The sequence below is a fragment of the Lithobates pipiens genome, unplaced genomic scaffold (genome assembly GCF_037356315.1).
Source record: "Lithobates pipiens isolate NorthernLeopardFrog02 unplaced genomic scaffold, aLitPip1_a1.2 Scaffold_30, whole genome shotgun sequence".
Lineage (NCBI taxonomy): Eukaryota > Metazoa > Chordata > Amphibia > Anura > Ranidae > Lithobates > Lithobates pipiens.
In genome coordinates, this window is record NW_027507791.1 from 107,394,210 (window position 1) to 107,421,208 (window position 26,999).

At 42.6% G+C, this 26,999-nt stretch overlaps 1 protein-coding gene across 8 annotated transcripts in view; it reads right to left on the reverse strand.

Annotated features, from left to right (window-relative positions):
• The window catches only part of RYR3 (ryanodine receptor 3), a 1,008,486-nt gene that overhangs the window by 181,705 nt on the left and 799,782 nt on the right, over window positions 1–26,999 (reverse strand). For all 8 annotated transcript variants that reach the window (XM_077464742.1, XM_077464741.1, XM_077464740.1 and 5 more), the window contains 3 exons: window positions 26,100–26,180; window positions 12,339–12,427; window positions 10,741–10,869 (listed from right to left, as the gene is read on the reverse strand). In XM_077464742.1, coding sequence (XP_077320868.1) covers window positions 10,741–10,869; window positions 12,339–12,427; window positions 26,100–26,180 — 299 coding nt within the window. The remainder of the gene's footprint in view (window positions 1–10,740; window positions 10,870–12,338; window positions 12,428–26,099; window positions 26,181–26,999) is intronic.

Below are 26,999 nucleotides of genomic sequence, written 5' to 3' on the forward strand. Positions count from 1 at the left end.
GATAAACTGCACTGATGGGCACTGATGGACACTGTTAGCTCGCATTGGTGGGCACTGATAGAAACTGATGTGCAATGATAGGCTGCACTGATGGATACTGATAGGCTGCACTGATGAGCACTGGTAAGGTGGCACTGATAGAAACTGATGGCACTGATAGAAAGTGATGGGCACTGATGAGGTGGCACTGATAGAAAGTGATGGCACTGATAGAAGCTGATGGGCACTGATAGGCTGCACTGGTGGCACTAATGAGGTGGCACTGATAGAAACTGATGTGCAATGATATTCTGCACTGATGGACACTGATAGGCTGCACTGGTGGCAATGATGAGGTGGCACTGATGCCGAGTACACACAACCAAACTTTCTGGCAGATTAGGTCTAGCGGAATCAGTCTATCAGACAATCCAATCATGTGTGTGCTAATTCAATCGTTTTTCATTAAAAAAAATCAGACGGACCTAGAAATAGAACATGTTTCAAATCTGTCCGACAGACTCAATTCCTATCAGGAAAACCGTTTGTCTGTATGCTGATCCAGTGGACCAAATACAACGCAAGGGAAGCTATTGGCTACTGGCTATTGGACTTCCTTTTTTAGTCCCGTCTTACGTCATCACGTTCAAAATGAATGGACTTTTGAACGGAATTAGTCCACTCGTGTGTGGGCAAGTCTGCTGGAAAGTCTGGTCGTGTGTACGCGGCATGATGGAAACTGATGGGCACTGATAGGCTGCACTGATGGACACTGATAGCCTGCTTACCATTATCTGATTCTTCCTATATTGAATTGTTTTGTGTTGGCGTTCTATAAATCTTGCATAATAATAATAATAATCATAATAATAAATATTGAAAGTGAAAGTAAAAGAAAACTCCAAATTTTGGGTTGTCCCCAGAAAAGTAATAAAGGGGGAATCTTTCAATGGGGACGCTAGTTCTGGTGACCTAGAGGTCCCCAAGAGATTCCCTTAATTTGCAGGGATTTCCTCTTACTTCCAACTTTAGCTATGGGACAGGAAGTTAAGATAAATCTCCCTAACAGGACAAAGATGGCAAAAATAAACCTTACAGTAGTTATAACCCTCCTTTAATATTTCCAAAATGAAAAAATAAAGTTTTGCCTATAGTTCTACTTTAAGTGGGACTTACAGCACCTGTGAAAGCAGGAAGAGTTACAGCAGGAATAAACACAACAATAAAAATGTTTTTTATTGCAGCTTACCAATTTCTATGGTACTGTAGCTGCATTCATTTTTGTTTTTCAGGCTCTGTTCATTAGTCAAGTCCATCTAAATCTGCTATTGCATCTAACAGTACCCTCTCTTCAGATTGACAAGCCTGCTGTACAAAGGTGTTTCTGTTGCTTCTCCTAAAGAGTGGAGATAGCTATGACAGAAAGTGTTACTGGCCAGATCACCAGGTTAAAATAAAGGGGAAAAAGACTAAAAGAAAGAAAACAAGTACAGCCACCTATTTAAGGATTTTTAACCTGCAAAATAATTTTTTTAGGTTTAATACTGCCTTAAATGCCAAATGTGATCTTGTCACAGAAGGGAAACAGGAAACCCAAGGATATTCAGAGTATCTGGTGTGGGTGCAACTGTGGAGCTGGCAGAAAGTGTTTAGGGGAAGTCAGGTACAAGGTTCCACCGAAGCCCTGTGGCTCCACCCTCATCGTGCCTAAGGTATCTAGAAATATGGCCCACTGCATTGTAGCACAGAGCATCACAGCCACTATATGTAGGGGTCCGCAGGAATGTCCAGGATATTTGGAGCTGGTTCACTTTAAAATTTTTATTGAATCCTTTAATGAAATAAGGTGCCTCTAAGTGCAGAAGTAAAACTTATATTTCCCAAAAGGGTTAAAAACACGTACAAAAGGGTGGATGGGTAGAAGCACATCATATTAGTAATATGGTAGGTGGTCCAGAGTTCTGGTAGTCCCAAGGAGCCTCAGTAATATCCGCAGGTTTGATTCTTTCACAGAATATTCTGAAGTGGCCGACAGATGGAAGCCACAACTCTCCTGGATACTGGGAAGACAGCTAGGCTGTCTGAAACAGCATGGAAGCTGAATCCAGGAAGTGACACCAGCAGGAAGGGATCAGCAACCAGCGTGGACAGCAAGCCAGAAGTGATGTCATCAACATGCAATGCGTTTCGGAACAGCTGATTGGTTCCTTCAAAAAATGTTTATTGCCCTGTACAATGGTCGGAATTTCATATGCTCCATCGGAATTTTGCTGGCTGAATTTCTGCCAGAAAAAGATTGAGAGCAGGTTCTCAATTTTTCAGACTGGCTATTAGACTTCCCTTTTCTAGTCCCGTTGTACATGTTGTACGTCACCGTGTTCTTGAGGGTCGGAATTTAGTGTGACCGTGGGTATGCAAGACAGCTTGAGCGAAATCCCATCAGAATTCCGTCAGGAAAACCATCAGAGCTTTTTAAACCAAAATTCCGATCGCATGTACACGGCATAACGGTTAGAACTAGAAGCAGAGCTTCTTATGGTCTGTGGGTGGGCTTTGGGTGGGACTATGGATAGACATGAACAGGATAAAGGGAAGCACAGAGCTTATAAAATGGCATAATGAATATAAAAAAACAGCATACTGAGGACACAAAAAGGAAAAAGAAAAAACAGAAGACTGACATACAGGGCAAACCAATGCAAAGACATGATACAAAAACAGCAAAAGTAATACGCAATGCAATTAGCTAATATCACTGCATGCAAATGGAGCATAGCAGCTTGATGGCACGCCACTCGCTGTGTATGTATACATCAACAATAAACACTAAAATGGTGAACAATACGGTGAACAATATACATCAATGGATCTATGGTATATTATATTGAGTATATATGATAAAGAAGGGAATCATTAAAAAATATTGTGAAAGGGGAACCATATAAAAAGGCAATATATAATGATATATATATATATATATATATATATATATATATATATATATATCGATGTAATTTATATGCACATGCGTGACCAACTGCACAAAAACAAATGCATATGGGCAAAAAAACATTTTACATTCATTGTGAGGGGTAAAAAGGGAAACAAACAATACTAGAGTAACACACTAATCTCAAGATCCTCGTTTAACCATTCAGGAGGCAGTACGTCCAAAGAGAAAATCCAGTGCATTTCTCTTTGGCAGAGCTTGTGGAAGCGCTCAGCGTGAGGATGGTCTCTAGGCATTGCCTATATAACCTAAACTCTCAAACATCAATAGATTTGTTATGGTACTTAAGGAAATGCCTAGGGACAGTGTGGGCTTTATCCCATGTGTTTTTGAGATATATGTGTATGTATGCACACATGTTTTTTGCCCATGTGCATTTGTTTGTGTGCAGTTGGTTACGCAATTGCATATAAATATTATATATATATATATATATATATATATACATCATTATATATTGCCTATTTATATGGTTCCCCTTTCACAATACTTTTTAATGATTCCTTTCCTTATTACATATACTCAATATAATATACCATAGATCCATTGTTCATTGTGATTGTGATGTATATTGTTCACCATTTTAGTGTTTATTGTTGATGTATACATACACAGCAAGTGACGTGCCATCAAGCTGCTATGCTCCATCTGCATGCAGTGATATTAGCTAATTGTGTTGTGTATCATTCTTGCTGTTTTTGCATCATGTCTTTGCATCGGTTTGCCCTGTATGTCAGTCTTCTGTTTTTTCTTTTCCTTTTTGTGTCCACAGTATGCTGTTTTTTTTTATATTCATTATGTCATTTTATAAGCTCGGTGCTTCCCTTTGTCCTACTCATGTCCGCCCATAGTCCTGCCCAAAGCCCGTCCACAGACCATAAGAAGCTCTCTAGTTTCTAGTAACCTTTAGTCATTGCTTAAAGAAGGAGCCAATCAGCTGTTCTGAAATGCGTTACATGTTGATGACATCAATTCCGGCTTGCTGTCCATGCTGGTTGCTGGTCCCTTACTGCTGACGTCACTTCCTGGATTCAGCTTCCATGCTGTCTCAGACAGCCTAGTTGTCTTCCCAGTATCCAGGAGAGTTGTGGCTTCCATTTGTCGGCCACTTCAGAATTTGCTGCCATAGAATCACACTAGATATTATTGAGACTCCTTGGGACTATCAGAACGCTGGACCACCTGCCATATTACTAATATGATGTGCTTCTAACCATCCACACTTTTGTAAGTGTTAACCCTTTTGGATTATTAGGTTATTATTGCTGTCTGTGTCCCCGTTCACTCTTTCTTCTCTATTTATCCAGTTTACCTTTATCGTTGAGAGTGAAAGTGAAAAAATCCCCAAGAAAAGTAATAGAGGGGAAATCTTTCAATAGGAACACTAGTTATGGTGACCTGGAGGGGCACCAATGGATTCCATTATTTTGCATGGATTTCCTGGTAATTCATGTTTGGCTATGGGACAGGAAGTGAAGGTAAATCTCCACAATGGTACACATATGGCAGAAAATCTGATGGGGTGATGACTCTCCCTGATGCCGTGTACACACAACCAGACTTTCCGGCAGACTAGGTCCGACAGTCTTCCCGATTGACTTTTCAGCGGAGTCCGAACTAATGGACTTGACCACATGCAAACGGACTAAATCCGTTCAAAGTTCATTTGTTTTGAACGTGATCACGTAAGACAGGACTAAAAAAGGAAGTTCAATATGCAGTAGCCAATAGCTTCCCTTACGTTGTATTTGGTCCGTTGGATCAGCATACAGACGGACGGTTTTCCCAATAGGAATTGAGTCCGTCGAGACAGATTTGAAACATGTTCTATTTCTAGGTCCGTCGGATTTTTAAAATGAAAAATGATCGGATTAGCCCACACAGGATCGGATTGTCCGACGGACTGATTCCGTCGGGCCTAGTCTGCCGGAAAGTCCGGTCGTGTGTATGCGGCATTACTCTATCCAAAATGAAAAAAAAAAAATTGCCTACAGTTCTACTTTAAACTAAGCACTACGCATTGCATGTGGGACTGGTGAGTCTGCTAAATATTAAATGCACTGGTGCTTCTAAACAATTTTACAATTATTATTTTAAAACTACAACAAATGTTCCAAAATTTGCAAATGGGTGTTGTTCTGGCAGCTGTCCTTGTGGGTGAAGATATATTTTCTCTTTTTTTTATTTTATCTGCAGCCATGAAATCTGGCACACACACCAAAGTATAGTTTAGACTACCAAAAATTGGCTTTCATAAAGTTCTCTTACAGATATCTATTGATGTTTACAATCTGCACAGGAGCAGGGCTGTGCTTATGCTTTGCCCATTGCACAACACAGCCACATCTTTGTACAGCACTGAAAGCAAATTCTTTCATGAAATACTAAGCCCCCAGTTTTAGCTGATAAAGGAGCAAGAAACACATCTCTATTTCTGTGTAAACAGAGATAATTTACTTTTATGAGAGTTGTTTTCAATAGTTGCCCTCGTCTACAGAATTTGCTATATTTTATAATTCATATTTTATTATAAAAAAAAGAAGTGGCACATTACATGGAAATACTAGGCAAACAGTAAATACAATTTATATAGTCAATTTAAAGTGCTATTAAAGTTTTATTTACTCATTTATTTATTTTTTAAATAACAAACATGTTATACTTGCCTGCCCAGTGCAGTGGTTTTGCACAGAGCAGCCCTGATCCTCTTCTTTTCAGGTTCCCTGCTGGCACTTCCTCCCCCTCGAGCAGTGCACCCAGAGGAAGCTGCTTGCCCTGTGATTGGGTGAGCTAATGGGTTCCCGCTGCTGTCTCAGCCAATGAGGAGAGAAAGACTCCATACAGCTAAGGCTGTATCTGGGGGGGGGGGGGGGGACATCTTCTGAACATTGCTGGAACTGGAACTGAGGGGGCTCAGGTAATGATTGGGGGGACGGGGGGAAACACACACAGAAGGTTTTTTTTTACCTTTGTGCATAAAATAAAGGTAAAAAAAACTTCAGCCTTTAGAACCACTTTAAAGTTTGTGGTTTAAAAATAAGGGGGGGGGGAATTCATAAAACTGGAGCAGACAGGATCTGGAGCAGCTGTACATGGCAATCAATCAGCTTCTATCTTTGGCTTCTTCAGTAAGACTTTGAATATAACACATAAACACTAATTGGTTGCCATGCACATCTGCTCCAGATTCTGGCTGCTCCAGTCTTAAGCCTCGTACACACGATTGGATTTTTGGCAGGGAATTGTGTGATGGCAGACTTTTGTCTAAAATCCGACCGTTAGTATGCTCCATAAGACAACTGTTGTCCAACTTTCCGCCAACAATTGTTGGATAGCAGGCTAGTAAATTTTCGGGGGACAACGGTCTGTTGTCAGATTTACCTATCGTGTGTACACAAGTCCGTCACACAAAAGTTGAAAGTACAAACATGCATGCTCAGAATTAATGCTCACCACACGACATTAGCAGAAGGTGCCGAAAGGGTGGTGCTCAAGAGCTGAAATTCCTCGCAGTACATTCTTGTTTGTTGGCCGACAATTGTCTACCGTTTGTATGTAAGACAAGTTCCTGGCACAAAAGTCTGACACGTTGTTGGCCAACAATCTGTTAGTGTGTACGAGGCTTTAGGCCGGCCATACACCATGGGTTGCAAGAAAGAAATTCTCTTGATTTCCCCATCAACACAGGGAGTGTTGATGCGGGAACCCCTCCTACTGAGCCACTGCCTTCTCCCAGCAGGGGGGCAGGGGAAGCGGCCCCCGTCGGTGGAAGACAGTGGTTGTTGCTAGCAGCTATAGCAGCCACTAGCAATAATCACAGGTAAAACCCAGCATGCTGGTTGTACCCAAGTTGATCGATTGAGCATTCTGCCTGCCCAAACTCAGTTCAAATATTGGCTGGAGATTCAAACCATGTATTAGTAAATTTCTCTTATAGAACTTTTGCCAGTTGATAAAAACAGCCAATAACTGTACATTTCCAATCTGAATTATGAAGGTGTGACCATTGATAGTTAAATTACATTATTTTGAAAAGATTATCCAACCCCATAAGTTGCATAGGTTAACACATTTTAAATCAGCTATTGCAGAGTAACCACAATTGGAAAAAAAATAATCCATTTAACATAATTTTTAAAGGCTACCTATAACCAAGTAAAAAAGGTATTAAGGTATTATATTGCCCTTTACTAATCCTTAGATGTGGTGAACACATTATTTTTTTCAGACTATAACCTAGAGCATGGCCTGCACATATGGAGGGGGAAGGATCCTGGAACACATTCAGGAGATTTTGTGGGAAGGAATAAATGTGCAGGAAAGGTAAAGGTTTGCCTTCCTTCTGTAAACTACTAATCCCCTCACCCTAATGTAATAGAACTGAACAAAGAAAGATGTGATTTAAACATAGTCTGGGTGACAACCATGGTTCCCTAAACCCCAAGACCTGACATGTGTTATTTGCAAGAATACCAGTTTAAAATTAGAGTCTGAATTAGAGTCTGAGAAAAGAAATCTAATGCAGCCACCACATCTACATACAGTATGTATGCAATATATTATAATTTTGTGTTTTAGTTTATATGCTCTTTAATTCGGACTTTATAATAAAAAGCTATTTGTAGTTGAGAGCTCAGAGCACTTCTCAGTTATTTGAAAATGTAGATAGTTTTTCAAAATGGTTATGTTTAAGGAGGGGACAGGGGGTCTGTATTTTGTATGAGAGGGAGGGGAGCTGCAACGCATGTGAAGAAGTGGGGCAGGGGTTTGCATTGTGTGTGTGAAGGGGGCATGATGGTTGCATTCAGGAGAAGGAGGCAGGCAGGAAGGTCTACATTATGCTTCAGATGGGGCTCAGTGGATGAGAGGGTGTAGAGGGGAATGGTGGAGGAGAGTGTTAGGAGGTGAGCTGTGGAGAAGGGAATCAGAGAGTTAAGCTGTTGACAGGGGATGAAATGAAAGCCATGGACAAGAGGGTCAGAGAAGTCAGCCAGTGAAAAGGCAAATAGTGGATGTTGGGTGTATATGTGAATAATAGATAACAGGGTACAAAGGTGAATGGTGGATGAGTGGGTGCAGAGGTGAATGGTGGCATAGGTGCAGTAGTGAGCAGTGGACAGGAGGTACAGTGGGGGCAGTAGTGAGCAGTGGACAGGAGGTACAGTGGGGGCAGTAGTGAGTGATGGGTAAAAAAATTTGTGGAGGGGGTGGTTTAAGGTAAGCCTGATTGCCTTTTGAGGGGGTTAATTTTGAAAGCTTTGCTCAGGGGTTTTGTTTGCTATCACTCTATGATGTGTTAAATACTCCTGGCTGCTAGGGGTTAGGGGTGTACTCAATATTCTTGCCAGCAGTTTAGGCATTAATATATTTGTGTTATTTTGAGGGGCAGCAAATTTACACTGTTTAGCCCCATACACACTATCAGATTATCTGCTGAGTTTTTCCTTCAGATTTACCAAAACCATGTAGTAGAAGGGCCTGCCTGGTTGCATACACATTGAAAGTCCTAAGGTTTGTCCTCATATTATATGGTTTTGGTAAATCTGAAGGAAAAACTCAGCAGATAATCTGATAGTGTGTATGGGGCTTTATACAAGCTGTACACTCACTACTTTACAATGTAGCAAAGTGTAATTTCTTCAGTGTTGTCACATGAAAAGATATAAAATATTTACAAAAATGTGAGAGATGTACTCACTTATGTGAGATACTGTACGTGTAATTTTTTACATCACTAGGTTTTAAACATTACTGGGCTTTAAACAACCATGTAGCTTTTGTAGTTTTATTTGAATGCAGTAGTTAGAATGGACATGTGCATGGCGTTGTATATTATCATGTATCATAGCTTGTCCTTGAAGCAAAAGGGTTGATTTACTAAAGGCAACTAGACCATGCACTTTGCAAGCACAGTTGCTCCAGAGCTTAGTAAGACCCCTTTCACACTGAAGCAGTTTTCAGGTGGTTTAGCGTTAAAAATGTAAAGCACCTGAAAATTACCTCTCATGGCTCCCCAATGTAAAAGCCTGAGTGCTTTCACACTGGGGTGGTGCGCTTGTGGGATGGGGAAAAAAGTCCTGCAAGTATCATCATTGGGGTGGTGTAGGAGTGCTGTGTATATCACTCCTACACCACCGCCGCTGCCGATTGGAATGAATAGGTAGCACATCCAAAAAAATCCTGAAAAGCGCTTTAGAAGTGCCGCAACACAGGTGCTATTAACCCCTTCAGCCTCTAAAGGGGGTTAAAAGCACCCCACTAGCGGCTGAAAAGCACCACTTAAACAGCGGTAAAGCGCCGGTAAATCTAGCTCCGCTTTACCACTAACAGACCCGCTGCCCCAGTATGAAAGAGGTCTTAATGTGTTGAAGTTTCACTTTGCAAAGAATACCCATGCAAGGAAGATGAAAAACAGAATTATTGCTTGCACATGATTGGATGATGGAATTCAGATAAGTAGATAAGTACTAGAGCACAGTCTATTTGCCTTTAATAAATCCACCCAAAAGGGTTTACGCGTTGTTTTAGTTTATTTTTGCTTTATTCTTCCTTCATTTTGTTGATTTAAAAACCCAATAATCAAATGATGCTGTTCATTTTCCTGCTGGATATACAAGCTAATAGTTTTTCATACATGTATGCCTTAGAATGCTTTGATAATTATAAGCTAAAACCGCAGATACAAATTAAGTTTTAAATCCACATGACTTGTCCATCAAATATGCATGAAAAGCTAAGTTGGTATGCATAAATGAGAGAATTGTATCACATACTATATTGGGGCAATATATACTGTGCAGTATGCCTCTACAAGGGGAATCAGACCTAACAACATTATAAAAGATCTATATATTTGGCAGACGGGCATGTCAGACTTTTATGGGGAGATTATGTATTACCAATAAGGAATGTATACTTTGTCTTTTGATGGTAACTTTATGTTAGCTTTGTTAAAGGTATGTTTTGTGGCATTTAACGGTGATAAAGACTGAATTTGGACACAGGACTGTATTTTACATTTTCAAAGAAACCCCTGTAATTAAACAAAAGTGTTTGTTCAATTTACTTTTGATTATATACCAGTGGATTTTATTATTTGTTCAGTTCCAATGCTCGGGGCATTAAAAACACCATTACCAAAAGCCAGGTATGTCATTGGAAGCCCAAGGCAAATGAAAGCGCTACAATAAGTTAGTGAGCTTATGTCTTAGTCTTATTTTATTGGTTTTCTGACTTTTTTTGCTCAACATTTTCCCATTTTTTTAATAAAAAAGTGGTAATCTATAGTCAGGTGAATAGAAGATACATGATGAATATGAATTTGAAGATTGAAAAAAAAATAAAAAAAATTAAAACTTTTTTTTAAAAAAACTGGTGATCCTATACAGGTGAAAAAAAAAAAAAAGTTTATACTAAAGGTTATTTAATTTGCCCCTATAGTGCAAAAGCAATCCTAAATTTCAATACATTTTTTAATATGTTTATTTTCAATACAATTTTAATTAAATATAAAAGAATATATAAAGTAGCTGCTACTGAAAGAAACAAATTGTATATATAGTATGTGTTACACTCTGGCAATAAAAAAAAAAGACAAAATAATGTATTTTGTACAAAATACAAGAGTTCACAGCCTCCTGAACATATTTTTCTCAATTTAGGTTCTCTGCTATACAAGTAATTGAACATAATGAATTTTACCTATAAAGTTTGTGAAGTGAAACAAATTGAATTTGTAAAACAATTGTTACCTGAATGTATTCTGTGAGTGAGTTGAATATTTGTTTGGTAACAGCCAGAGACTTGGAAAAGTTGTGCTGTCCAGATTCCTCAATCACATCTTTCCCTGAGTAGTACCAGTAGAAGTCACTGATAGATTCCTGCAAAAGAATCACATTAGTTGTGGTCTGGAATGAACAGACCTTTAAAGTTACTGGGTTTGCACCCCAAATGTATACCTGTAATTGAATTGTATCTTTATCAGGGCTATCTACCAGGATAAAATAATGTTCATCCTCCATAACTTTAGAGATGAGGAAGGAGGAAAATACTATCAGTTATCCAAACCTACTGATCTCTCTGTAAAATGCATGCTCTGTAAAATGTCCTTGTAAAATAACCTCAAATACTAACATATATTAAACAAAGTCTGTTTTTTCGAGCTGATACAATCTACAGTAATATATCATCTGAGAAGGCAACATCGAAGTATTCCATAATAATGATGATCACATTAGAAAAATACATGCTTAAATGGTTACTACATACTTAAGATGTCAAAACTAATTGCATTTAAAGGATAAGTTCACCTTTGGGAACGGTACATGTTTCACCCATTTTTTTGGGTGGAACATGTAACATGTTCCCACTGCAGGAGCCGCTACTCACTCCACTGCATAGAGTGACAGCTAGCAGGGGATATTCTTCCCCCACTAACTGTCACTATTTAAAAAAAAAGCCTGCCCACCTGCGTCAGTCATTCACAGAATTTCTGCGGCTGGCGGCTTGTAGTTCTCAATGAACTACCACAGCGTTGTTAAATGCTGTGGTAGTTCATTCTCTCTTGCTGTCAGAGTGTATATGCTTGCCCCTATAACATATGATCACACAGATACACCGACAGGTATGCAAGAGTCCTGTATGGCACCCACAATCTGATTATTGAGGGTGTAATGCTTTCTAAGCTCCTAGTAAAAAAAAAAAAAAATGCAAATTTTTTTTACCTGCGAAAAGATGTGTATTTACTATTTTTTCTAAAGGTGAACTTATCCTTCAACTTGTGAACACTGTCAAATTTATTTCAATGTGTAGTATTGAAAATATAATGGAAGAAATAAAACTCTTTGGACAGAAATGCACAAGTCCTTACGTGTGAGCTCCTGTCAATCAAATGCTGTGAGGAGGGACCAGAGGGTTGGGTGAAGCCATGATGTGTGTGTTCTCTGGACACAGGCAGCATGGCTCGGGAGAACCCGCTGTACTTCTCTCCTCTATGGAAGGTGTGGCTGGGGGCAGGGTTTGGGTGTGGTTGGGGGGGCGGGGTTTGGGCATGGTTGAGGAAAAAAAGCCCTGCCCATGCCTATATGAGGAATCACATTGCCATTGTATAAGGTGAAACCAAACCACCAAAAAAATCTGCTGATTAAACCTGCTAAAGCAAAGCAGATTTAGGAGAGTTTTTCCTTCTCTATCATTTTTGTTCTTTGTGTAGTGAATATTTTTTGTCATGGTCCATAGGAAAGACCCTTTCTGATAAATGGGCTCCAAATAATGTTATTTACATAGAGAGGCTGCCTGATGGATAACATGCAGTACCTGAGCACAGCTTAAAAAAACATGCTTTAATTACCTGGAGACGGAGAAGATAATCCACGGTGCTAATAATGATATTTACAGTAGTGGTATTGCCCATCTGGGTTCTGAGGAAATTCTGAAAGTCTTAAAAAAAAAAAAAAAAGAGTATGAAAATACATTCAATAAGTCTGCATTAAAAAAAGAAGGAAACGTGGTAACAGATGTGTTTTGTATCTACTATTAAATATACGGTACAAGAAATACATCTTCCACTTTCGTTTATTGTAGATTTCACACAAACCTGTTCTGCTGTGCATATATTGTTTTTTCTTTTTTTCTTTTATAAGGATGAGCACATTGGTAGGATTCTAGCATTTTTACTTTAGATCCTATGCAGATTCTTGTAAAGTGCAAATGCATAATGGACTGCCTGGTTTCTATGAACAACTACCATTGGTCTATAGAGTCTACCAATCAGTAGCCTGCAAAGGAAAATATGGCTACATTTTCCTTAAAATTGAGTTCCACCCCAAAAAACTAAAATGTATTAAAGTGCTTAAAAACCCCGCAAAAAAACATTTGGAGAATTCTTTTTTTACGCACCTCTAAATTCCTGTTGCTAGGGGATCCCTTGTAGTCTGCTTCCTTCTGTACCTGGGCTCCTGACGTCACTTCCTCTCGGCGCAGGAATGTAGATCGCCTCTCCCCCCTCCATCTTGTCAATCATCTGGGACATGTGACTGGTCCCAGATGATTGCACAGCCAGTGACAGCTCACGCATTTGCAGTGGGTGCCTGGCTGTGAAGCCACAGCCGGGCACCCACAGTTAAAATGCCGGCGCCGCCGAGCGGAGGGGGGGACAAGCGAGGCTTTGATCCCCCACATCGCTGGACTCCAGGACAGGTAAGTGTCCGATTATTAAAAGTCAGCAGCTGCAGTATTTGTAGCTGTTGACTTTAAAAAAAAATTTTTTAAGTGGGAACCCCTCTTTAACCACTTAAGGACAAAGCCTCGTTTTGAAATTTGGTGTTTACAAGTTAAAAACCCCAAATATTATATATATTTTTTTCTACCACCCTAGAAAAAAAAAGGCGGTCACTGAAATACTTTGTGTCACACCGTATTTGCTCAGGGGTCTTACAAGCACACTATTTTTGGAAAAAATACACTTTTTTGAATTAAAAAATAAGACAACAGTAAAGTTTTTTTTATATTGTGAAAGATGATGTTACACCAAGTAAATTGATACCCAACATGTCACGCTTCAAAATTGCGCCCTCTCGTGGAATGGCAACAAACATTTACCCTTAAAAATCTCCATAGGTGATGTTTAAATAATTCTACAGGTTGCATATTTTGAGTTACAGAGGAGGTCTAGGGCTAGAATTATTGCTCTCTCTCTAACGATCACGGTGATACCACAAATGTGGTTTGAACACCATTTTCATATGCGAGTGCTACTCACGTATGCGTTCGCTTCTGCTCGGAGGGACGGGGAGCGTTACATTTTTTTTTTCTTATTTATTTTACTTTTTTCTTTATTTTTACACTGTTCTTTTAAAAAGAAAATTGTGTTACTTTTATTCCTATTACAAGGAATGTAAATATGCATTGTAATAGAAAAAAAGCATGACAGGACCTCTTAAATATGAGATCTGGGGTCAAAAAGACCTCAGATCTCATATTTACACTAAAATGCAATAATTAAAAAATAAATAAATAAAAATGTAATTTGAAAAAAAAAAAAATGGCAGCTGCAGTGGCGATGAGGTAGTGTATTTACACTACGGCCAGAGTGTCTGTATGGATACTCAGGCCTCAGTGTGCTTCCATACGCAGTGAATGGCCAAGATTCCTGTACTTGTCTAAAACAGGTACATGAATCTGTTACCAGCACATTTGCCATGTGGAGGCATGGTGTTTCTTAGAAACGTTTTATGAATCCCCCTGATTATTTTCAGATTTTTTATCATACTGCATTGACTATCATTAATACTGAGGTACATATTTAAAATATCTATCTGTATTGTTCAACGAGACCCCTATCATGTTGCTGACAGACCTGTCCAGGCAAACCCTTCTGATGAGGAAGGCCCTAAAACCAGTTATAGACGCCCTACAAGCCAAACAAATAAAGTATCGCTGGGGGTTCCCTTTCCAGCTCTCCGCAACCCAGAATGGCAACTCTGCGACTTTCCACACACTGGGGGACCTATCCACCTTCCTTGGAACTTTTGAGCTACCACAAATACGGATCCCAGACTGGCCCCTTCATTCGGCCACACCCGGCCTCCCCCTGTCTTCTGGATGGACAACGGTCACCAAGAAGAAGCGCTCTCGTTCCCGCACTTCTAAATCTCCAACTGGATGAGACTCCCCCAAACCCATCGGCTGGTGGGGTTTTTGTTTTCTAACTTTACTCGGTCCACGAATCCTAAAGATAATTTGAAGGTTAAAGTGTATGCCGTATTTGTTGCATCGCACCTCGGTAGCACACTCTTTATCAGAGTTTGAACCACCTAGAGGTTCTAGTTATTCACAATTAGTTTACGTTTCTCTGCTTCTTGAATGGTACTAAATTGCCTTCTAACCTCCCATGCCTTAATGCTGCCTTGAAATACTCATTTATTAACCTTATACATTATTATTGTTTGTTCTTATTTCTTTTTTATGCGTTTACACATAGATGGAGGCGGGATACTATGGTAACGCCCCACGGTTCCCCCCCTTAGGACTAGCAGAGACTTTGCTGACTCTGTATTTACAATTTCAGTTAGTTCTTCAGAGGACGTCCTTCCTACCAAAATGGACTTTAGAGGGTACCATCCACCCAAAACTTTTCATAGTATGTTGCGTGTCACACGAGCTCTAACAGCCAAGTGGAATTTTACCCCCATGCCCTGTATCGGGGCACAGCAGGCTCATTTGCACAACATCTTACTACAAAGTTGCACTCACCCTCCTCCCCTCCTGCCTAACCTACCTTCCTTTTCCCCCTCTGTTCTACTCAGCACCCTTCTACTTATTATGGCTCTCCAAGCTCTCAGACTACCACTACACACCACACCATCCATGTCCCACCTCATCATGGCGACCCCCATAGAACATTAACTGCAGAGGTTTCAACACGCCAGAGAAACGTAGGCATATATTACATAATTTCCACAAGACTAAAACTCTAATACTGCTACTACAGGAAACCCATTTCCGCACTGATTCTGTTCCCACTCTTCAGGATAAACACTACACTACGTGGTTTCACAGCACCAACCCCTCGGCTAGGACCAAAGGGGTATCAATAGCATTCCATTGTTCTTTTTCACCTGAAGTATTAGAAGTTGACATAGACCCTAAGGGGAGATTTTTGTTTTTGAAAATTGCCGTCCAACAGTTGATTGTAACCATTGTCAATGTTTATCTTCCGAACCAGGATCAGCTCCACTTCCTCTCCTCCGTGGCAGCCCACTTGAGGTCCTTCAGCTCACCCAACTTAATATTGGGAGGCGATCTTAATGCTCCACTCGTGCCTAGACTGGATTCCTCTACCGGTAAGTCACACATCACTTCTTCCTCCTTATCTAAAATGCGAGCGATCTTAGCGGATTTGTCTCTAGTTGACACCTGGCGACTCTTCCACCCTTCCGAGAGAGACTACGCATATTACTCCCCAGCTCACAATTCATACAGCAGGATAGACTATATATTCTTGTCCCAACCACTACTAGACCTGGACCCCCGGAGTGACATAGGCTTAAAGTTGTGGTCAGACCACTCTCCTGTACATGTCACTCTAGGTCGCATCCCACAACACACACGTAGAACCACATGGAGACTAAACGGTAATCTACTAAACGTCAGCGTCTGTACTGCAGAGGTGTCGACAGCAATCACAGAATTCGTCCGAACACACGTTACTGATGAGACCTCCGCTATGAATCAATGGGAAACCCTTAAATGCGTGCTTAGGGGGATTTTCATCCAACACAGGGCCAGACTGAAAAGAGTGCGTACAGAGGACATTAAACGCTTATTTAAACGACTCCATGCGCTCACGTCCACGCATAAAAATTCCCTTGACCCGGCAATACTAGTGGAGCTGTCCAACACCCGACGCAACTTACTGCAAATCTTTTCTGACAGGGCGCTTACAGCTCGCAACAAAGGCCGCCATATCCATTACTCACAAGCGAACAAGTGCGGGAAACACTTGGCCAAGGTCCCAGACAACAGAGGCAAAATATCCCATTTATAGTTTCCACTACTGGACAAAAAAGACACAAAAACTCAGAAATCGTTTCTGAATTTAGGGACTATTATTCTTCCCTCTATAACCTCCAACCGCATACTATCAGGGAAACGCAGGCCACCACGGCCACGTTGGACTTACAAGGTTATGTGTGGGAAATGGCCCTCCCCACCATAATGCCTATGGAAGCTGATGATCTAGAACTGCCCCTGAATACCACAGAATTCTTGACTGCGATTAAGGGCCTAAAAACGGGGAAGAGTCCGGGTCCGGATGGGTACACCCTACAGTTTTATAAAACATTTGTGCAACAATTAGCTCCTATTATGACTCGTGCGTTTGAGGGAATAGATGATACCCACCCCCTATCTTCCCACATCCTCCAAGCTCAGATAGTGGTACTACCCAAACCTGGTAAAGATCATTCTCATTGCAGTAACTACAGACCCATTTCCCTCCTTAACGTTGATCTCAAACTTTTTGCCAAAATTCTAGCCACCCGTTTAGCCCCTCTCTTGCCATCTCTAGTGCACACCGACCAAGTTGGTTTTATCCCGAACCGTGAGGCTCGCGACAACACTACAAAGACATTGCATCTCATTTCATACGCCCAACAACACAACATCCCTACGTGTCTCCTGATGTGTGACGCTGAGAAGGCATTTGACTGCGTCGACTGGTCCTTCCTACGAGCAACACTAATACAAATAGGGATGGGGCCAAAACTACTGTTTAAAGCAATGTCATTATATTCTAATCCCTCTGCAAAGGTGGTGACGAATGGAGACTCCTTGGAGTCATTCACAATTAGAAACGGCACCAGACAGGGGTTCCCCTTGTCACCCCTGCTGTTCGCGCTCACGATTGAACATCTCACACAAGCGATTCGGGCCAATCCTACTATTCACGGGATCCCGACCTCCACAGAACCCAGCAAACTCTCATTATACGCAGATGACCTGCTCCTTTACATCACTCAACCACTAACTAGCATCCCGGCATTACTACACGAACTTGACCGCTTTGGAACGCATAGTAATTTTAAACGGAATATTACAAAAATGGAGGCCTTGAATGTATCTCTAAAGCCACATACAGTATCTTTACTAAAGAAGAGGTTCCCATTTAAATGGCAACCACGCTCGCTTATGTACTTGGGGACAGAGATACCTAGGAATTTTACAGACATCTATGCCCTGAATTACAGCCCTATGTTGGCGAAAATCCGTCACTCGCTGGAATCTTGGCATAAACTCAAACTATCTTGGTGGGGCCGTATGAATGTACTGAAAATGGACATTCTGCCTAAGTTGCTGTACTTGTTTCAGGCACTACCCATAACCCTTCCTGTGGCCTTTTTCCATATGCTTTGTTCCTTAGCGGTTAGGTTCATCTGGCAGAATCACCCACCTAGACTAAAACATAGAATCTTATGTGCTCCTAAAGACAAGGGGGGCATAGGTCTCCAGGACTTTGTTGTACCACTTGTCAGCCATTTCGTCCCGACTCCTTGAATGGTTCCCACACCCCCTAACTAAACCATGGCTCAGGTTGACCTTAGAGCCCTTCTGTGGGGCTATCACGCGAAATTTTGCATCATGACCGGACTATCCCCATTAACGAGAGCAGCACTTACCCTCTGTTATCGCAAACAAACATCTCTTTCCATCTCCACGGATCCGAGCCCATTGTCTCCCCTATTTGACAATCCGGCAATCCCGACATTTCACACGGGGAGACAATGTGGCTCTTACTCTAGGGACCAGTGGCCTACTGCCAAACAGTATGTACAGGCTTCCACCAGTCTATTTTGGGCACCTGTAGATCCCCAACCTTTGAACCAGATAGACTGGCTCTCCAGGCTAACCATAACACAATACTGTAGGTCACTCCATCTCTCTGGGCAGGTACATAGACCTCTCACAACTTTTGAGGATATGTGTGGTCTCTCTCGAACGCCTAAACACTCATTATCTCTGATATATAAAGACATCCAACTACATTCTTATAACACACTACCAAATTTCACACAAAAATGGTCCAGGGACCTCGGCATTGAAATATCCCCGGCACAATGGAATACGTCATTTATAATTACTCACAAATCTTCCATGTTCGGTTTCACGCAAGAAAAAAATTACAAACTGCTGGCAAGATGGTACAGGGATCCAGTCACGGTGAGCAAAATGTATCCTGGGACCTCGGACAAGTGCTGGCATTGCCACGGAGGAGAGGGCACGTATGTCCATATGTGGTGGGATTGCAACCGAGTACGCCCATTTTGGGACAAGGTATTTAAAATTCATAATGACCTGTATGATGTTTCTGTGTTGCCGACGCCACAAATAGCTTTACTTTCCATACTCCCAGGACCACTGAGCTCACACCGAAAGAGCCTGTTTCTGTTCTTTCTGTACGCAGCTGGTCACATCATCTCGCAGTTTTGGAAAAAGGATGTTGTCACCCCGATTACGAGGTGGACAGATGCCATGAATGATATTATGCTCATGGAAGAACTACACGCCAAACAAACTGACAAATGGGATAAGTATATGTCCCTCTGGTATCCCTGGCTCCATCACTCCTCATTGGCCCCCTTTCTCAATAGTGTGGCTTTGTGAGAACGGGGCCTTGCAACTGTGGTGCGCAGGCAGATTGTTCGAGATGGTCCCCCAGTCCAAAGGGCTCAGGGCAGATCCCCGGGTGGACAAGCCAAGAGATCTTCCTTGTTGAGTTCCCCTTACCTACACCTTGCCCCTCCCTACCCAGGTGACCCAAGAGGTCACGCAAACAGCTGACCCATCCCATGCCGAATAGGTTACCATTATAGGCTTACATGCCCCTTGACTGAATGAACCTCCCAAGCCGGGTCCTTGGATAGACGAAGCCGTGGGGGAGGTTTTATGATAATTTCCTTCTTGTATGGGTATAACTGTATGATTTGATATGCGAATTCTGAAGATGCCTATAAGTTGCAAGGAGTAAAGACAGGGACATTTTATACTGCCCTGACAACTGCTGTGTGGCTCTCACACAAAGCCACCCATCTAGGTGCACTTGATTAGCATAAATACACCTAAAACAACCCATTGAATGGATGTGCTCTTGATAAAAAAAGGGTTACAGTGTTGCAAGGACTTTCTTTCAGCTTCTCCTATACAACCGGTGTGAGAAAAATACAGGAACTTCCAGAAGCCAGTGATGTGGTCAATATCTCAGCAAATCGGCCCGTTTTAAAAAAAGGGAGAGGTTGAATCCTTACAAATTTTACAGAATAATTATCAGGGAGAGAGGAGGATTGTATGGAATGTATTGGCACATTACACTTATCTTTAAACTTCAAAGCATCTTGTGACTTTATCAGTAGATTCTGTACCCCCACCACTTATCCTCTGCTTGGTGTACCCACTGTTTCATGGAGAGAGGCAATTAGTATGAGAATCAAGTAATTGTAAATGTCAGGCTTTTTTTCATTTATGTATAGAAAGTAGTGTCAGGGCATGGTTCTCATGGTTTAGTGGTGTCCAAGGCAAAGAACATCCCCCACCCCTATTAAATTGCATGTACAGAAATATAGATGCAGGTAGGAATAAAAAATAATAATAATAGTACTACAAAGACTAACATTATAGAGGAAAGAGGATACAGTTCATATACAAATGGAAAAAATATCAAATATCAAATAAACAAATAAATAATAGCTTAGGAGAAATGGTGAGGAAGGTGTTATGATAATGTTAAATAGAAATAACATATTAATAAAAAAAAATGAAACTATTATGTGTGGATCAAATAAACATTATTTGATTTACAAATACTGTTGCCAGACTATATTCATACAGCAGCAACTGTTAGCACCTTGATACACAGAGTGGGACCTGATGGTCTAATTAAGAGTTATGCCCCACAGATTGCACAGGAAATAACTTATTTCCCTGACAGACTCCATGGCAGCCTACGTGTGGGTTGACCCCGCCTCCACTCCAATGCTATAGGACCCCATTCAAATAAAAGAGCACTCACCACTCCACACGGTGTTCCTTTTTTTGTCCTCCTCCATTTGGACCTACACTTGCTGTTCGGTTGGATTTCGGATTTCTCTCTTTGCATACCTATGCGGTGCAAGCTCAGTACCCAGCCATGGGCGGGCGAGTAGCTTTGAGGCTGGACGGTCCCCTGTATGAGGGTGGTTGCCTCGGTACGCCCCGGACGAACTTTCAGGAGGAATCACTACGGCTGGCAAGGTCTGAAGAGTTTTTTTCTTTCTCCATGGCAGTCATATATTTGTATATGTTTGTGGCTATTCCCTGGCATTTGTTTATTCCCCCTGTATGGCGGCTGGAGCGCTTTACGTTCCAGGTCACCGCATTGTATTCCGCGTTCTCGACGTGCCTGTGCAGTAGCCTCTTTCGATATTGAGGCTTGGTGTGCGTGTGCGCGGTTCGACCGAGCTAAAGCGGCCGCACAGGCGCAGTTTGGCCATCCCTCTACTATGCAAGTGCGAGGTGAGGGGGTGGTGACGTCATGGGCGGGGATTTTAAAAACCAGACTGCTGCCTCAGTCTCACTGGGTATGTCAGTGCATCGGAAGCAGCAAGCCTGTTTTCTCCAGCCCCAGTCTGCAAAGGTGAGCATCGTTACTATGGATAATTAGATGCAGTGTGTGCATGTTGGAATACATGTATTTAAAAAAAAAAAAAAAAGAGAAAGTTTTAATTTGGTAATCTTGTTTAAAAAAAAAAAAAGAAAAGAAAAAATATATAATACATATTTAATGAATTCTTTCTAAATATTATTAAGTGAGATATATTTATGTGCTTTCCCTTGGGACCTCATCTTTTCTTTGCAGACTATTTTGTATCGTGACGCTCTTCGTCCTAAAATTATGGACAAATCACCGCCTTTAAGTGGCCAGCCCTTACGCACTAGGTATGTGCTGATAAGGAGAGGGGTGGAATTAACAGTCGCATTTGTTTGCGTTTTCTTTTTGATGCAATTTTTTCCCCCTTTCCTGTCTTGTGTTAGCCCTTTCAGGTTGGATCCTCAGGATAAAGACCTTGCCAGGCCACATCGCCATTCGTCTAGATCCAGAAGGGAATCACCGCATGGATCTCATCATCAGAGGAGAAGTTCACATTCCTCCTCCAGACACCGCTCTCACCGCCATGATAGTCGCTCTGATCACAGAGCCTGCTGGGGTGGGCAAATCGCTGTGTAATCAATGCTATGCCCAGGCGGTTGGAGAAAAAGAATCAGAAAGCCAGCGTATGGAATCCCTGGTGAAACGTGTGGTGCAGCAGTCTCTGAGAGACATGGACTCTCACACGCTGAGTCAATCTACTTCCTTGTCTGGCCCTCAGGCTGATGAGGCCCGTGATGATCCGGGCACTTCCCAGCTCTATGCAGAATCTAATGTGACTTTGGAAGACGAGTTCCTAGGTGAGGAAGATATCAGGGGTTTCGACTTTGCTATGGTCTCCCCTCTGATTAAGGCAGTTAAGGAAGCCCTTAAGTGGGAAGACTCATCTACTCCTCCAGCCAAGCAGAAGAAATTCTTCAAACAGCTGGGGAAGGAATGTCCAAACTTTCCTTTTCTTACTGAACTCAAAGATATTTTTGAGGAAGAGTGGAGTAAAGTGGACAGGAAGTCCTCTATGACTAATAAAACTTCCAGGTTGTATCCCTTCAAAATAGAAGATGTAAAGCATCTGGAAAATGCCCCCCTTGTGGATGCGGCTTTGATGCGTTTGGCCAAACACGTTACCCTCCCATTGGAGGATTCAGTGTCCTTTAAGGATGGCCTGGAGAGGAAAATTGACCAAGACCTTAAGATTTATGGTCTGGTTGGGATGGCCTGCAAACCTGCCCTGGCACTAGCAGCTATGTCTAAGGCCATGGAAGCTTGGTCTGAAAATGTGGAATCCTTCCTTAAGGGCGTTTCCGAGGATCTGGCTAAGAATTCAGCAGCAGCAGAACTGAAGCTGGCGGCAGTCTTTCTGGGGGAGGCGTCCATTGATCTAATCAGTCTGTTGGCACGCGTGATGCTGTCGTCAGTTACGGCTAAGCGGGCCTTGTGGTTACGTCCCTGGCTAGCGGACCCAGTTTCTAAGCAGGCATGGTGTAAGATCCCCTCCGAGGGCTCTACGTTATTTGATAACAAGTTGGATGACGCCATTACACGTGCTACAGGTGGCAAGTCTGGCTTCCTTCCCCGGGACAGAAGACTTTTAGGTCGGAAGAGACCACAGTATAAAAAACGCAGCCCAGAGCGGACAAGGGACGCACGTTCCTACAAACCGGGTCGGGACTTCAGAAGGAATTGGTACAGAGGTCAGACTTCCTTTCGCAAGCCCAGCAAGAACCAGTCATCCAGTGGTTGCGAGCAGGCTAAGTCTTTCTGAGGTTGCGCCCGCCCAGACAGGTCGGGTGGGGGCACGGCTATCCCTCTTTCGGCACGTTTGGGTGGCCTCGATCTCAGATTACTGGGTAGTCAGAACGGTCTCGGTGGGCCACAGATGGACCTTCTCCAGCTCCCCTCCTCCCAGATTCGTGCCCACCCTCCTCCCTTGCTCGGAGGAACAAATTCAAGTACTGTCTTCTTATGTGGATCTGCTGAAGGCTCAAGGAGCGGTAATTCAGGTGCCAAAGGAAGAGTGGTTTCAGGGAGTCTATTCTCCTCTTTTCCTGATTCGAAAGTGAAGCGGTTCCTGGCACCCAGTGATAGATCTCACCTATCTAAACAAATACATAGAGTATGGAAAATTCAAGATGGAAACTCTTTCAACCATTCAACAAGCCATACAGACGGGAGACTGGTTGATTTCGATCGACTTAAAGGACGCCTATTTCCATGTCCCGGTAGAAAAGGATTTTCAAAAATTCCTAAGATTTCACGTAGGTCAAGACCATCTCCAATTTATTTGCCTGCCCTTCGGGTTGACGACCTCTCCCCGAGTTTTTTCAAAGGTCCTCCTGGCTGTAGTGGCCTTTATCGGGTTGAAAGGTATTCGACTGTACCATTACCTGGACGACCTGCTGGTTCTGTCCCAAAGCAGAGAACAACTGCTGAAGCACCGGAACAAGTAATCTCTTCTCTGTCCAGCTTCAGGTGGCTTCTAAATCTGGAAAAAAGTCATCTAGAGCCGGTCCAACGGCTAATATATCTAGGAGCCCAATTCGACACTCTGCAGAGTACTATCTCTCTCCCGGACGAAAAAATACAGACAATACGAGAAAGAGTCTCTCGGGCTCTATACACTCAGCACCTAAAAGCTTCTCAGTGTCTCAAGATCATTGGTACGATGGTCTCGACAGCCCCGATGGTGAAATGGGCTTTGTGGAGGCTTCGCCCCTTCCAAGCAGGTTTTCTCAAGCAGTGGAAGTCAGGGGACAAAAATCAGAGTATTCGTATAACCTCAACCATGAGAGAGAGCCTCTTTTGGTGGCTACAGGGCAAGAATCTGCTGAACTGTCATTCCATCATCCCCATCTCCTGGGTCCCGATCATGACCGACGCCAGTGGAACAGGTTGGGGGGCTCTCTACGGATCAAATCTTGCACAAGGCAAGTGGGCTCATCTCCCCTTACCAGAGTCGAATGTCCTGGAACTTCGGGCAGCCTGGTGTGCTCTCCAGCAATTCTCTCACCTTCTGAAGGGGAAGTCAGTGTTATTACGGATGGACACCACGGCAGTGTCCTACGTGAAAAGGCAGGGGGGTACTCGGAGCTCTACTCTTCTACGGGAGGTCAAACCCATCCTATCATGGGCACAGAAAAACCTGATGAACATCTCAGCGGTCTTTGTGCCAGGAGTTCAGAACTCTCAGGCGGATTTTCTATCCCAGTCTCAACTGGACAACAACGAATGGTCTCTTCATGTTCAAACCTTCAAGTGGATCCTGTCATTAGGGGTCAGTCCAGAAGTGGATCTTTTCGCTTCTCCCTGCAATTTCAAAATAAAGAAAGTCGTTGCAGTCAGGCCTGTGGGACGGACGTTCTGACGGACCAGTGGAGGTTCAGGAGGGCATATGTTTTCCCTCCACTTCCCATGATCCTCAGATTCCTTCAGAGGCGCCGAGTGGAAGCAGTAGAAGTTGTGATGATAGCTCCCTATTGGCCCAACAGGCCTTGGTTTCCCCTCCTGGTCCCACTCAGTGTTCGAGATCCCATACCTCTCCCTCTCAGGCCGGACCTTCTTTCTCAGGGTACAGTTCTGCACCCTTGCCCAGCAGTTCTGAGACTGATGGTCTGGTTCTTGAGAGGAAGAGGCTGGAATCCATTGGTTGTGCATCAAGTGTGATTTCCACTCTGATGAGTGCAAGGAGATCAAGTACAAAGTATATGGCAGAATCTGGGACAAATTTGTTAAGTTCTGCTATTCTTCGAATAGACCTTTTGAACATCCAGGAGTACAGGACATTCTTAGCTTCTTGCAGTCCGGCCTCGATCTTCCTTTATCGGTAAGCTCCCTCAGGGTGCAGGTGTCGGCTCTATCGGCTTTCTCAGGTACATCTTGGGCAGTGCATCCACTGATTCGTCAGTTCTTCCGGGGAGCTTCAAGACTCAAACCCCAAAGAAAGCCTAGATTCCCCAAGTGGGATCTTCCTCTGGTCCTGGACTCAATCTCCGGTCTAAGTATGACGGGGCCATCCCCGCTCTCTATTAAGGATTTCTCAGCAAAAGTTGTTTTCTTAGTTGCAGTCACCTCAGCCAAAAGGATTTCGGAAATTGGATCCTTGGGCTTCAAAGAGCCTTTTTTGACGTTCTTTCCGGACCGAGTAGTCCTTATTCCCATGTTGGAATCTAATCCAAAGGTTACTTCAGTGTTTCACCAGAACCAGGAAATTGTCTTGACTACTTTTAGGACTTCAGATTCTAATGACGTTCACCCTTTGGATGTTGGAGAAGCCTTGAAAGAATATCTTCTTATCACTTCCCCCTTCAGACGCTCGGAGCATCTCTTTATCCTACCTTCAGGTAGCAACAAGGGCAAGAAAGCTTCAACTAGGACGCTGGCCAGCTGGATTGTAAGAACTTTATAACGGGCATATAGGGCAAAGGGCTTGGCTCCTCCAGAGGCGGTGACGGCTCACTCTACCAGGGGAATCGCAGCCTCATGGGCAGCAGCTCGGCATGTGGCTCCTGACACAATCTGCAAGGCGGCCTCTTGGTCTTCTATTAATACGTTCATGTCACTGTTGAACCTGTTTCCTTTCCTGATGGACTCCATGTCAGACGGAGTTCCCACCCATAGGTCTTATGAGGAGGCTAGTTACGGAACACCGTGTGGAGTGGTGAGTGCTCTTTTATTTGAATGGGGTCCTATAGCATTGGAGTGGAGGCAGGGTCAACCCACACGTAGGCTGCCATGGAGTCCATCAGGAAAGGAAAATTACGGTAAGTATTTGACAATAAATTTTCCTTTTTTCTGATGAAATCTGCAGGATCTGCAGTTCTGAGGTCCCAGTTGTGCTTCCCTCACTGAACTCTGAAGGTAGGTGCCTCTCATGCCTATATATCAGCCCAGTTCAGGTAGAATAGATGCATTATTAAATCTTAACAAATATCTTACCATTGTTGTGTCCTTCACACAGAAGTTGCAGAAATCTAAAAAGGTCCCTTGTAAACTCATCATTCTGCAAAACCTTCTCACCTGAGAAACACAAATGATGTCAAGTCATGTTAAGCAAATACATAGTGTCCATGAGTAATATTTCTTGTTCAGTTATGCTACCATCAGTTTTAGCTGTACTGTAGTCCTAGGTATCTACACCACAAAACTCAGCTTCAGCTTATACAGTATGTGACTAAACCTAACCTAATGAGCCATTGGCGGAGAGCGCTGATTGGTTGCTGATTGGCAGACCTTTTTTGGTCATGCCCTTTTGACAGATATGCGCCGAACATCCAGCTTCTGTTGGACCAGTTGCCGTACACAGGGGCCGAATATTGGGGTGGTTTTTATTGAGCCAGTCAATGTTGTCCGATATATGGCCCATGTGTACAGCCCTTAAGGAAGTTTCAATGTTTCCCATTGGTACATAAAAGTACACTGTAGAGTTTGAAGCAAAAAAGTTAGAAGGGAAACATTAAGGGCTTTGAATTTCACTGGGTAAACATGTAAATGGAACATAAATGGCACTGAATTGTAAAAGGGGTTTATGCAGGCAAAAATATCAGTGGGTTGGTGATTGAAAAACATTGAAAAACATTGTCTGCAAATAAGCTTTACTTACATTGACACTCAGTCACTATTAGGGCCTGTTCACATTAAATGGACAGCTGTAGTGAGCCAGGGGTAGTGGGTGGTGCGTGAGTAAACTGTATTTGAAGTGCACAAAAGTGACAGTTCATTCATGTCACTGTACAGCAGCATGATGCATTGCACTGACACTGACATTTACACCCCTTTCACACTGAGCCACTTTGGGCGTCAGCGGTAAAGCGGCATTATTTTTAGCTCCACTTTACC